This window comes from Chelonoidis abingdonii, chromosome 22 (genome assembly GCF_003597395.2).
Source record: "Chelonoidis abingdonii isolate Lonesome George chromosome 22, CheloAbing_2.0, whole genome shotgun sequence".
Lineage (NCBI taxonomy): Eukaryota > Metazoa > Chordata > Testudines > Testudinidae > Chelonoidis > Chelonoidis abingdonii.
Window position 1 is genome coordinate 31450370 of NC_133790.1, and position 14171 is coordinate 31464540.

General features: G+C 55.7%; 1 protein-coding gene across 3 annotated transcripts in view; it reads right to left on the reverse strand.

The window, feature by feature from the left end:
- LOC116815899 (uncharacterized) overlaps positions 1 to 14171 on the reverse strand; it is a 64700-nt gene that overhangs the window by 14463 nt on the left and 36066 nt on the right. For all 3 annotated transcript variants that reach the window (XM_032764667.2, XM_032764665.2, XM_032764666.2), the window contains exon 5: positions 5403 to 5567. In XM_032764667.2, the coding sequence (XP_032620558.1) occupies positions 5403 to 5567 (165 nt within the window). The remainder of the gene's footprint in view (positions 1 to 5402; positions 5568 to 14171) is intronic.

A 14171-nucleotide genomic window follows, 5' to 3' on the forward strand; every position in this document is an offset into this window, starting at 1 on the left:
CTTTTTAATCTTCCTCTTTTTTTCCAGGGCATAGAAGCGGGAGCCGCAATCCATCTCCTAAAGGAGATGGATGTGGGATCGAATGAACATGCCCCGGGCCCGATGGTCCTCCAGGACCCGGAGCTCTTCCCGCTTCTCCCAGCACACTTCGCAGAGGGATGTAACCCCCGGGCTGGTGGCCAGATGCCTCTCCAGCTCCAAGACCTCCCACTCCAACTGCTCTATCACCGCATCTCTTGGCCGGCTGGCACCCCAGGTGTAGTTGTGGCAGAAGAGCTGGGCGTGCACATTCCCCACATACTACCACCACTGGGCCGAGGGAAAGGCACGCCGCTGCCCCCGCCAGGCCAGCCAGAACTTCCAGAAGGAAGCCACGCAGCCCACATTCTCCAGCAAGCTATTGTTCAAATGCCAATAGGCCGGCCCTGGTCTCTCTGGGGTAAGAGAGGCCGTCACAGCCACCAAATGGTGGTCCGAGAACATGGCCAGCCAAACACTGGAGGAGTGAGCCTTTGCTAGATGAAAACACGATAGATAAATGTGGTCCGTCTGGGAGTGGTGCGACCCATCGACCTCCACCCGCACATAGGTAAAGGTGGTATTGTCATCCGGGTGGTGGTCACGCCAGACGTCCACCAGGGAGTGATGGTCGATGATCCCCCTTGAGCATGCCTGTGGTGGCCTGGCTGCTCCTGGGCCCAGAGCAGTCCTGGTCCTTAAGGGCGGTATTAAAATCCCCACCCAAGACCAGGCACTCACGAAGATCCAAGGTGCAGAGGAAGGCGGATGCCTGCCGATAGTAACGCACCTGCTCCGGGCCTGAGTTTGGGGCGTAGACATTGACCAGGCCCAGAGGTGCAGCAGACAACCCAGCATGACCTCGGTGATCTTCAGCACTCGGGCTGTAGGTTGGGGGAGAACAGGGTGGCCACCCCAGCCAAATGAGTGCTGAGGGGCTAAAGTATACCCCATCCCCCATTCCAGCCTCCAATTAGCCTTGGTGGCTGGAGCTGTGTGGGTCTCCTACAGGAAAATCACAGAGTACCTCTCTCCCGAAGGAAGGAGAGCACCTGGCACCTGTGGAGACCCACCCTACAGCCCAGGGTGTTTAAGGTGGCAAAGATGGTTGGTTTCATAGTGAGGGCTGGGGAGGATTCTCGTGGGCAGGGGTGTCGGCGGCCCCCAACGGGCCTCACAACAATCCATGCCCAACCCCAAAAGCCAGCAGGGAGTCACAGAAGTTGGGGGTGCACTGGTAGGCCGCAATGTCCTGCCTCTTGGGTCCCCCTCCGCTCCTCCAAAACAGCCTTCATGGCCCAGAGGATGAGGTGGAAGTCCCCCCAGCGCGGGAGAGCGAACTGCACCTTATCCTTGAAACCACAGGCTTCCACCAGGAAGAGGTGCAGCTCATTCCGCAATGCAGCGGGGGATGGAGTCACAGACCCGCAATCGTCCTCCGGTTGGATCCCTGTGACGACCCCGGTCCACAGAGAGCGGCAAACGGGGCAGACACACAGTGCCTGTAGTGGTGGCACCATGCAACCCGTCTGTGATAAATTAAGGGGTGGGGAGGTAGCTTCCTTTTATGGACAGCCAGCCAGCCAGTTAGCTATAAAGTCCCTCTTGGTGTCTGTTCTCTGCTTGCTTTACCTGGAAAGGGTTAAAAAGTCCCCCAGGTAAAGGAAAAGGAGTGGGCACCCGACCAATAGAGCCAATGGGAAGGCTAGAACTTTTTAAAATGGAAAAAAAGCTTTCCCTCTGTCTCTCTGCTGTTCTCTCTTGGCTGAAGAGACAGGGCAGCAGGAATGCTGTGTAAAGTTTGGACCAGGTATGAAAAATCGTCCTCCATAACTAGAAGGATTCATTGGGACAGGGAATGTTTAGATAGACGTGATCAGGTTCATTTCTTTATTTTGGCTTTTGGATTTCCTGTGTGCTAAGCTCAGGTATTTTTGTTTTCTTTTGTAATGTTAAACTGGATCCCAGGGAGCTATTCCTGGCGTTTAACCCATTCAGTTGCTCTATAAAATCTAGCAATAGCCTGATGTTCCAGATGTGTTTCCTTTCTTCTTTTTTTAAAATAAAATTTACCTTTTTTAAGAACCTGATTAGTTTTGTGTCCTAAAAGGTGTGTGCATACGTTCCTCAATTAGCTGGTGGCAATGGCTGGGTTTCCCTTTTATTTGTTTTCTTTCTCGGCTTCCCCGAGGGAGGGGTGGAAAAGCTGAGGGGCCTCAGGGAAAACTTCCCAAGTGAGTGTTTCCAGGATTTACAAGAGACAGTTTTTCCCTGGGTGGTGGCAGCGTTTACCAAGCCAAGGTCAGAGAAAAGCTGTAACCTTGGGAGTTTGATACAATCCTTGCGGACCCCACCTTCTGCACTCGAAGTGCCAGTGCGGAGAATCAGCCTTGACACCTTCCCCTTCTCCATCCCCAGGAAGGGAGGGAGTGGCGGAGGGAACAGAGCAGCCCCTAAAGGGTCAGGAAAGGGAGACACAAAAACTGCCCCCGAGGGTCATCCAAATATTGGGGAAACGAGACAACCCCGGGGGTGGCAGCTGTACAGGAGGCAGAGGGGAAGAAGGCAGGTAACATATCAGGGGCAGGAGTAGGGCTGAGGCTAGCAGTGGGATCAGGAGCAGGGACGGAAGTCGACTATAGATCCCCAGCAGCTAAGCTATGAAGGTATGGCACCTCTCGACCGGAGTCAGGGGCTGAGGAGATGGGAGGGGGAACCTGAACAATGCCAGGCCCAGACACTGCAACGAGCTCAGCACCCACAACCACGGCGTTGGGCATGGTGGCATCAGCGGTAGGGTCCCCAATGGGAAAGGGAGGCAGCTGCTCCGCCTCAGAGTAGGGGGCACCCAAGGGCTCAGGCCCCGGCCGTTCAGCACCAGTCGTCACGACCAGGGGCTCGGCAGCCATGAACAAGGTGCCGTCCGCGGGCGGGCAGATAGAGGAACCCAGGGGCGCCCCAGAGTCAAGAGCAGCAGCGGCAGCCTGGGGCAAGGTGAGAGAGGAAAAAGGGGCGACGTGACTAAGCTGCCATCCAGAAGTAGGTCTGCTAGCAATGGCCCTGGGTGATTGGGGTCAGTCTCCCTCCACTGCCCCAAAGTCCTCCCAGCCAGCAACCGAGGCAACAATTGCCCCAGCATCAACGGAGGGCACAGATGACACGGGGGCTGGGGCAACTCCATCCGAGGCCTTCTCAGGGACAGACTCCAAGAGGGGGTCAGTACTGCCCCCCTCTGCTGCCATGGAAACCTCAGCCGGCTCCACTTGTTGGGCGCTATCAGGGGCCACAGTGGAAGGCTCAGCAACAGTGGCCCTCCTCATGGTCTCGTGGGGGGCCTCCTTCCAGGGCCGGCTCCAGGGGTTTTGCTGCCCCAAGCAGCCAAAAAAAAAAAAAAAAAGCCACGATCACAATCGCGATCTGTGGCAATTCAGCGGGAGGTCCTTCGCTTCCAGCAGGAGTGAGGGACCCTCCGCCGAATTGCCGCTGAATCCCTAGAAGTCCCGCCCCATTCCCGAGTTGCCGCCCCAGAGGCCGGCCCTGCCTCCTTCCCCTCTGCGTTGAGTGGTGCTGAACCTACACTTTCCTCTTGCCACACTTCCCCTGAACGAGTACCCAGCCAGATTACTCCCGATAAAGCCAGGGCCCACCTGCTCATCTGGGTGTGACGGGGGGCTGCTGCCGGGGCCCGAGCAGGAATGATGGCAGGACGAGTGGTGACTACAGGGGCCACACCACCAGGATCACCGGCGATGGCAGGGCCGGTGCCCTCCCAGGTCTCAGGGGTCCCAGGCGCCCCTCCATGCTGGACGAGGAGAGTCCCCCATCACCCGGCAGAGGTAACACTGGGCCTCTCCCGAGGAATACTGCATCTGGTAGTGGGCCCCCTGGTAGGGCACCAAAAAGGACCCCTCCAGCGCCACCCTGTCACATGCTGCCGACAGTAACTGAATCTGCACCTGCCAGCAGAAGGACACAGCATGACGGAGGGCAGGGTCCTTACAGCCCAATGGGAGAGGGCTGGTGACAGAGATGGGCTCCCTACGGCGGAAAGGAAGGGCATAGGGCAGCGTTGGGAAGGAAGCGCAGGATGGAGGTGAAAAACACCCCTACGCTCAGGTCCTCAAGGGGCTCATTGGGAACATATACGCCCCCCACCCCCGCCACTGCCAGGCCCTTCTCCACTGCCTCCTGGGCAACAGCCTCCAGTGCCAGGAAGAAGACAACCTTCCCATACACCACAGCCGTGAGCCCCACCACGTGCACCAACGCCCGCACGTACATCTTCATGTGGGACAAGGCAGGCGCCAGGAGGCAACGGACACCGTGCTTCCTGGTCAGGGTGGGGAAGAGACCCCGGTCACTGGGGATGGAGCTGGAGGCAGTGGTCGGGGCAGATGACATGGAGGGGCTGTGGCCACCTGGGCGTACGCTCTGAGAGCCAAGGATGGAACGCTTTCAGAGCTGGTGGAGGGAACAGCAGGGGTGATTGTCCTTCCCCACCCCGAGGGCCAGAGCCCGTAGGGTAGTGATTGCCCTGTCATCCCCTCCCCCCCACAAGGGCCAGAGCCCCTAGGCTGGTGACAGCCCTCTGAGACGCCTGATTATTGCTAGGCCCTGCCCAAGGGGACAGGGCTACAGACTGGTGCTTTGCAAGTTCCCCTGCTAGTTAACTTCCACCGCTGTGATGCAGTGAGACAGAGTGGCCTCCTGCTGAGCCTGAGAGGGAGGGATGCAGCCCGCCAATGCATTACACAGTCACAGCAATAAACACAGTCATATGCATTCCTGCCCCACCCTTTGATTAAAACTACTGCCCTGTATTTCCAACCTCCCCATATACAAGGCATGAAATGTGTATCCAGCAGGAGCGGCTCTGGGTTTTTTGCAGTCCCAAGCATAGCAGTCAGGTGGCCTTTGGTGGCACACTTGTGGGTGGTCTGCTGGTCATGTGGATTCGGTGGCATTTCTGCGGGTGATCTGCCAGTCCCGTGCCTTCAGCGTACCTGCCATCGAATTGCCACTGAAGCCACGGGACTGGCCCTCACAGCGACCAGCAGGCCGCCCCTGGCACGCGCTTGCTGTGCTGGTGCCTGGAGCCGCCCCTGGTACCCAGGCAGGCTCTGACTGCAGAGCGATAGCACTTATATAGCACTGTGACTTGGAATCTCAGCACCAAACAATCCTTACCTCACAACCCTGCTCAGGTCCCCTTTTTACAGATGGGGAATTGAGGCAGAGAGACTAAGTGACTTGCCCTAAGTCACACATGGTGTCTGTGGTGGAGCAGAGACTTGAATCCAGGTCTCCAAAGCCCAGCCCAGTACCCTAACCACTGGGTCATCCTTCCTCTGACTGTCCTGCTACAATTCCAGCTCCCTTCTTACCTGCCCTGCCACAGAATTGGCTCCCTCTTCAAAGATGATGTTGCCACTGTCTCCATCAGGGTCCATCAGCACCAGGGTCTGATGGGTGGGAAGGGATGAGGAGGAGGTGCTGAGCCCTGCCATCTCTTCTACTCCCAGCATGATCCTGCTGTTCAAACGGCTGTCCTTTGAAAAGAGAAGACAGAGTGAGACACTACTCTGGGGGGTGTGCTAGGGACAAAATGTGCACTCGGGACTTGGCACAAGGTGTACTGGCTTAAGGAGAATGTTCAAGAAGGAGATTGATAAACTGGGGAGGGGTTCCAAGAAGAGCCACGAGAATGATTAAAGGATTAGAAAACCTGTTGTGCAGAGATAGGTGCAAAGACCTCCATCTATTTAATTTAATAAGGAGAAAGTTAAGGGGTGACTTGATCACAGTCTATAAGTACCTACATGGGGAACAATTATTTAATAATTGGCTCTTACTGACAAAGGTCTAACATGATCCAGTGGCTGGAAGTTGAAGCTAGACAAATTCAGACTGGAAATAAGGTGTCATTGTTTAACAGTGAGAGGAATTAATCACTGGAACAATTTACCAATGATTGTGGTGGATTCTCCATCATGGACAAATTTTAAATCAAGATTAAATGTTTTTCTAAACGATCTGCTCGAGGAATTATGTCTGGGAGGTTCTGTGGCCTGTGTGATACAGAAGGTCAGACTAGATGATCACAATGGTCCCTTCTAGCTTGGAATCTATAAAGAAATTATGCACTCCCGGGTCTCAGCCTGACTCAGGGAACAAGTGATTGTCTCCCTCTCTAGGTTTTTTCATGGCACTCATCAGTGTAGCATCTGAGCCCCTCGCTACAAGGAGTGTGCCTGGAGATAGAGAAATTGCTCCTTCTCATCCTTGCAGCCAGCAGGAACTCGACATTGCTCATATGCACAAAGATAGCTCTAAAGCTGCTTTTATCTTGTGTTCTGAAGGCTCCGAGAATCACGCCCATTCTGATCCTGTCTGGCAGCAAGTTCCAGGTTCATGGCCCAGCCTCCTGCATTAACTGGTCCTGCTCTTGAGACTGACAGTCCCTGCTGTTCCAGCAGCTGTTGTGGGAGGCCATGATCTCACAAGGTGAGGTGATTTCGCATGTAACTCAGGCCAATCCCATGACAGGCTTTGAAGGGGTCGACCAAGATCTTGAATGTAATCTGGAGCCAGTGCAGAGCAGGGACTAGCATCCTGCTGGGCTCTCTGAGGCCTGTGCTGCTGTGTTCTGGAACAACTACAGCTTCTTAAAAATTGTCCCCGCCATTCCAGTAACTGGGGATTGGGAGCATCACCGTTGCTATGTCTGAACCTGACAGGAGAGGGGAATGATCATCTTGCCACCCATGGCTGGAAGAGAGCTTTAATTATCTGTGTCTGTTGGGGTATCCAGGTGGACACTGACTGTCTAGACAAGCAGGGAGGGAGGGTGGTGATACAAACATGGCAAGTTCTCTGAAATCCTTCCTCTCCCCACCAGCAGCATCTTGATCTTTGCAGGGTTCAGTCTGAGACACTTCAGCTAGGTTTTGGCTTTGTGTCTGATGTGAAGGTCAGGCAGAAGCTGGGTGTGGCTAGGTGGGGCTGGCACCTTTGTCCGTGCCGTTGTAAGATGCACAGATGTTAAAATATGCCTTGAAAATATGCTGTTGACAAGTGTTTGTCTGCCCTTTTCACCAGCAGGTGGCAATCACTCTGTCTCCTTTTAGGGCTAAAGGCAGTGACAGGCAATAGGCTCATCCTAACAGGTGAGACATCTTGTCTGAGGACATGGGCAGCGGATAGAGTAGACAAAGAGAAGCTAGGCCTCCCCAAACAGCCAGGCTGTGGCCCCACCCATGCTGCCCTCACTCAGCCTCTCGCTCCAAGCCAGCGTGGGCTAGGAACCTGGGGTGGCTGGGGCAGTGGGCTGGGGCTCAGGCTGGCTGGGCAGAGGTAGGCAGGCTTGGGCAGGCTGGAACAGCTGGGGAGGGCTGGCCGGGGGCCTGGGACTCGGGGTGGCTGGGGCAGGCAGGCTGGTGCCAGGAGGGGGTCGAACTGGGTGGGAAGAGGCGGGGCAGGATGGAGCCTTGGAGGAAGCACTAGAGTGGGGGCTGGGCCAGGGGTAGAGCTGAGGGGGTTGAGCACCCCCCGGCACATTGGAAAGTCAGTGCCTGTGCTGACGGGCTGGAGTGTGGCCGGGCTAAGGGAGCAGGGGCCCGAGCTGAGCTGGGGAGTAGAGCTGCACCAGCCAGAGAGAACCAGAGAAACAGCCCAGGGAGCAGGTCAGTGCTGGGAACAGAGCTGTAGCAGCAACCGCCATAGAAGCAGCCCAGAGAGCAGATCCATGCTGGGAGGAGAGTTGCAGGAGCCAGAGGGGCCAGAGAAGCAGCCCAGGGGGCTGGAGGCAGAGCAGCAGCCGTGCTGGGGTTGGAGCCAGGTGCAGTGAGCAGCTGGGGAAAGCAAAGGGGAACCTAGGCAGACGACCCAGCACAAAGAGATGCCCCCAGCCAAGAGGCCTTGCAGGCCAGACCCGGGGAGGATCATAACCCCAACGGAGGGGCCAATGCTGGGAAGAGGGTCCTGCCACCTAGAGCCTGAGGGCGTGTGGCCATCACCAGGGCAAGTGTCCAACACGCAGTATCCCTGCAGCACAGCCAAGGCCTGGGCAGGGGCCTGGGACTTGTGAGGAACAAACTGAACTTCCCTTGCATTCCAGAGACGCTGGTTGTGATGTCCCCGTGCCACACAGCGGGGTTACATGTTTTCCTTTAGCCTTTCCCATTTTTTCCTTATTTTTAATTGGTTGCTGTTTCATAAATTGTATTTACTTGAACTATATGCAATGATCAGTGGGTCAGGGAAGCATCCAGAGCGGAAGGAGCACCCTGGAGTGGGGACACCCGAGCCCCTGTCCTAAGTGACCACGACAAGGTTGGGGATCGAGCCCCCCAGGAATCCTGGGCCCAGCCTTGTTGGGGTTACAAGGACTCTGCCAGACAGGAGAGTGGAAGGGGAGCTCTCGAGGTCAGGGAGGCCTCTCGGTAAAGGGAGTGGGAGTGTGGACTCGGATCCTTTCACTAGCCCATTCCACCAGGGTAGTGTATAAGCCAAGAAAGTTCCCCACAATAGTGGGATCAATCCCGCCGTTTACATATGTAAATAAACTCTCGTGTTCCTAATGTATATGACAAGCTTTGAAAGGCATAAAGTGAAGAGTATTAGATAAAACCAGAGAACGTATGGATCACGTCCATAAGATTTAGAAGACTCTAAGATATTTTGTTTCTCTGGTAAATGATTGTTGTATCCTAGCAGTGATAAGAATTATTGAAAGACGTATTCACTTAACCAGGGTAAAACTTTGGAATATTAAAAGAAATTGCTTAAAAGGGGGGGATACCAAATCAATACTCAGGGCAAATTATGAAATACAATCCATGAAATGAGCAAACCTCGGACTAAAGGAAGCATCAAAGAAATTTCTTACACACTCTCGCTCTCTACTGGATATCAACAGAAGCAGCAGAGAAACTCAAAGCTGAAAGCTGAGAGCAATCTGGCCAATGGCCAACAGAAATCGGAGGGCTGCTCATTCCACCAAGCCCTGAAATCAGGATAAAGAAAACTGAGGTCACCATGTGGGACCCCAAAGTTGACTGAACCCCCAAAGAAGCTGCAGGATCCCCAATGCGATGAACACCTGGACTAGCTGCGTGGAAAGGACTCTCCCCCATTCTAGGGTGAAGAGGATAAGAAGTGGTGAGATTTCATTTCCAAGACTGTATTTCCCCTTCTGTTCTGCAACATAAATAACTGTAGATTGTCTTGATTAAGTCTACACTCTCTAGCGCGACACTAGGTAACCATAAGTTTTATTTTATCTGCATTCCTTCATGTATAGGGCCAAACAAATTGGCCTAAGAGAGAATTGAACCATAACTTCAAGCAATTGCTTTTGATTGTCTACATTTGTTCCTTTTGGACCAATGCACTCCCATATCATGGACTGTATTCTTAAAAGTGTCTTAAAGACAAGTATATCGTTATTCTTTGGAGAAATACTAGGAGGGTGATAAATGTGTTAGGTACTAAAAAAATATGTTCATAAGTAACTGTAATAAGAAATCTTGGTGATTTGCATGTTCCTTGGTGTAACTGCTGAGCCTCAACCCTAGTTTTTGACAACTGCTGGCAAGATTGTATTGGTGCCTGTGCAGTACGTGCCTACAACATCAGCTGTGTCTACACTTGATTGGTAAACAGTTGATTGTATATTGTGGTTCTGGGTGAAATAATAACTTGTTGATTAGTTAAAAGTAATCAAATGTCCGGATTTGAGAAATACTGTTTAAGTTAAAGGCTGGCCTGAAAAGAACCTAGCATTAAATTAGCAAGCTAACGTTCCTTAAAGTCAGTGAAACGAGGCTATTCTATTAGATTTCATTTAACATTACGTATAACACTTATGCAGTTGGCAAATCTAGGTTGTTAAATTTCAGCTTTAAAATCTAACTGGCACCTCAGCAAATTTGCAAAATTGACCCCCTTTCAGACCGACACTGTTTCACAATCTCTTCCAGTGGCTCCATACAGATATGGACCAGGCTGGGGAAAAGGCTGGATTCCCTCTGGGATGTTGCAGGCTAGGGCTCTGGAGATGGAGGAGCAGGGGTCCATTAAGACTCTCCAGGTGCAGCTTGAGAATGATTGAAGCCACCGCAGCATGAACCCACAACTCCCTGCCATGTCTCTGAGGACGGACAGAAGGACTCCATTGTCAGCTGTATTAAACACTTGAGAGAGGCCCAGCAATGGCAATATGAGTGTACTGCCCCATCCATGATCAAGAGATGTTACTACCCTGAAGTTTGAGTGGTTCAGGATATTGGCAGTGTCTAGATGCAGATGGCGATGATCCGTGGTGTGCTTCTCAGTTAGCTTGCTCAGGAATGGAAGGGGAGCTGGGTACCAGGCTATCATTGGAGAAGCTGTTTTCTCAAGTGTTGCTGACTTATGGGCCTATTTGAGGTGCATGGTAGATGTCCCTCCTCAAGGGACACGTTGACAATTTCCTTTGTAGGGATCCTAATAGTCTTGGATCTTTCATTATCCAAGAAGGGCCAGAGTTAGGGGCTTAGTTTCCAGCAGTGTTTCTAGGACTTTCTTACTCTGATATCTTGTACTAGTCCCCAGCTGGACAGTTGTCTATGTTGCAAAACTGTCACCTCTTTTGGCAGGATTGCCTATTGTTCAGGTGTGACCCAGGACTGGAATAGCCAGGGTACTGCAGGTGAGGATCAAGGTGCACTAGCAGAACTCTGAGGGATAGTCTTGCATACCTATTATCTGCATTATACCTGGTTTTAGCCAGAGCCTTTAGTCCTCTCACCTTCTTGGGTACTAAAGCTCCCCAAATTCATCCACTTTAATAGGCACTTGACTTTTGAGGCCACACTGTAACCAGTCTCCCATATACAAAGGCTCCTCGGGGCGCCTCTGGGGCATTCAGTATCTGTGCTCCTGCACTCTGCACCAAGAGTCCCGCAGTGTAGAGCTGCAGAAGCCACCCCCTCCTGATGTGAGTGAAGCCAGTCTCGAATCCTCACCTTCTCCGCACAGCCTTGGCAATGCATCGCCCTCACAGGAAGTAAAGTTCTGGCAGCTCCTACTCTGCGGGACTGCAGCTGCTCACAGTGTAATTCAGGGGTCTCAAACTCAAATGACCACGAGGGCCACATGAGCACTAGTACATAGGCCCGAGGGCCGCATTACTGACACCTCCCCTCCACCGTGCTTGGCCCCGCACCCACTCCACCCCTTCCATGAAGCCCCGCCCCACCTCTTCCAACCCCTTCCCCGAAATCCTCACCCTAGCGCTGTCCCTTCCAGGGGGTGCAGGAGGGATGAGGGGTGTGGCAGGGGCTCAGGGCAGGGAATTGGGGTGTGGGGTGCAGGAGGGATGAGGGGTGTGGCAGGGGGTCAGGCAGGAGGGGTGTGTGCAGGGGGAATGGGTGTGAGGGCTCAGGCAGAATTGGGTTGTGGGTGCACAGTGGTTGGGTGCAGTGGTCAGCAGGGGTTGTTGTGGTGCAGGAGGGATGAGGGGTGTGGCAGGGGCTCAGGGCAGGGAATTGGGGTGTGGGGTGCAGGAGGGATGAGGGGTTCAGGGCAAGGGGTTGGGGTGCAGGAAGGGTGCAGCAGGGATTCAGGGCAGGAGGGGTGCGGCAGGGGGTTGGGGCAGGGGGGTTCGACTGCAGGAGGTTCAGGGGGCGGGCTCCGGCTCCGGCTCCCTCCCTGCCCCCCCGGCGCTTCAGGAAGTGGCTGGAACGTGGGGGAGCACGGGCACGGGGCGTGTGTGTTGCTGTTGCTTCAGGCACCGCCCCCAGCATCTCTCATTGGCCGGGAACAGGGAACCATGGCCAATGGGAGCTGCTGGAGGCGGTGCCTGAAGCAACAGCTGCACCGCCCCCCCGGTACCTCTCCTCCCGCAGGTTCCGTCCGCTTCCCGGAGCGGCGCGGGGGGGGGCAGGCAGGGAGGGAGTAATCCCGGTGTAATTCATGGCCACACTACAGAGAAGGGACAGTCTGACATCACAATGCCCTGTCTGTCAAGGGAACTCAGGACCTAAGCTCCCTGCAGCGGGCAGAGAGGCTATAAACCAGGTGTAGGAGCCACGTACCGGCCAGCTGTCAGGCAGTACCTGCATTACAGATTACACTGGCTCCCCACTGAGCTTCAGATCCAGTTCCAGATCCTGGTCCTCATCTGCCAAGGGACCACCTCTCCCCCCACACTACCCCAAGGAATTGCAATCCGCACACTCAATGCAGGCTAGGGCTCGCTGGAGATGGAGGCACAGCCATCCCTGCGAAGAGGATTTCCCTGCCACAGAGAATCAGGCTCAGTTCACAGGCTTCCTGCAACAGACTTGTGTGTGCACGTTGCCTTTCCTCAGTAGAGGCAGCAGCATCCGGGCTGGGGAGCCCTGTCCCTCAATGGAGCAGCCCTACCGAGAGCGGAGCAGAGCCAGCTGTCCTGCCAGGACAACACTGAAGCAGAACTGCTTGTATTTGGTGCCTTGATCCCCTGGTGACCAGAGCCAGAAGGTTCGGTGAGACACACATGTACTGGACACTGTTTGCCTCTGCCCCGGGATGTAGGAAGTTCTGTGCCCAGCAGCGGGGTGGGGAGGAGAAACAGCACAGCACACATCACACAAGGAGATCAGCATGAAAGCATCTACCGGCCCCCAGCCCAGCCTTCTTTTCACCAGAACGTGTAGCACAGGAGTGGGCAAATTTATTGGCCCAAAGGCCACATTGGGGTGTGAAACTATACGGAGGGCTGGGTAGGGAAGGCTGTGCCTCCACAAACAGCCTGGCTCCCGCCCCCTATCCACCCCCTCTCACTTCCCACCCCCTGACTGCCTCCCTTAGAACCCCCGACCCATCCAACCCCTCTGATCCTTGTCCCCGACCCTCCCTGACCCTCCACCCCTAACCATGGCCCTAGGACCCCACCCCATATCCAACCCCCCTGCTCCCTGTCTTCCCCCTCCTGGGACCCCCGACCCCCGGGGACCCCACCCCATATCCAACCCCCCTGCTCCCTGTCTTCCCCCTCCTGGGACCCCCGACCCCCGGGGACCCCACCCCATATCCAACCCCCCTGCTCCCTGTCTTCCCCCTCCTGGGACCCCCGACCCCCGGGGACCCCACCCCATATCCAACCCCCCTGCTCCCTGTCTTCCCCCTCCTGGGACCCCCGACCCCCGGGGACCCCACCCCATATCCAACCCCCCTGCTCCCTGTCTTCCCCCTCCTGGGACCCCCGACCCCCGGGGACCCCACCCCATATCCAACCCCCCTGCTCCCTGTCTTCCCCCTCCTGGGACCCCCGACCCCCGGGGACCCCACCCCATATCCAACCCCCCTGCTCCCTGTCTTCCCCCTCCTGGGACCCCCGACCCCCGGGGACCCCACCCCATATCCAACCCCCCTGCTCCCTGTCTTCCCCCTCCTGGGACCCCCGACCCCCGGGGACCCCACCCCATATCCAACCCCCCTGCTCCCTGTCTTCCCCCTCCTGGGACCCCCGACCCCCGGGGACCCCACCCCATATCCAACCCCCCTGCTCCCTGTCTTCCCCCTCCTGGGACCCCCGACCCCCGGGGACCCCACCCCATATCCAACCCCCCCTGCTCCCTGTCCCCTGACTGCCCCGACCCCTATCCACACCTGCGACCCTGACAGGCCCCTGGGACCCCCAAACCATCCACCACCACCCCACTTCTTGTACCCTGACTGCCCCCTCCCAGGACACTCTGCCCCTAACTGCGCCCCCGGGACCTCACTCCATATCCAACCATCCCTGTCTCCCCCCTCCCAGGACCTTCCAACCCCCTGGGACCCCACCCCCATCCAACCCCCCTGCTTCTTGTCCCTTGACCTCCCCTTCTCGGGAACCCCCTGCCACTAGGTCCCCACCCCATATCCAACTCCCTCTTCTCCTTGTCCCCTGACCGCCCCCTCCCGGGACCCTTCTACCCTAACCATGCCCCCATGACTCCACCCCATAGCCAACTCCCTCTGCTCCTTGTCCCCTGACCGCCCCCTCCTGGGACCCCTCCACCCCTAACTGTGCTCCCAGGACCCCACCCCATATCCAACCCCCCTGCTCTTTGTCTCCTGACCAGCCCCTCCTGGAACCCCCCCCCCATCTAAGCCTCCCTGCCCCTTGTCCCCTGACTGACCCC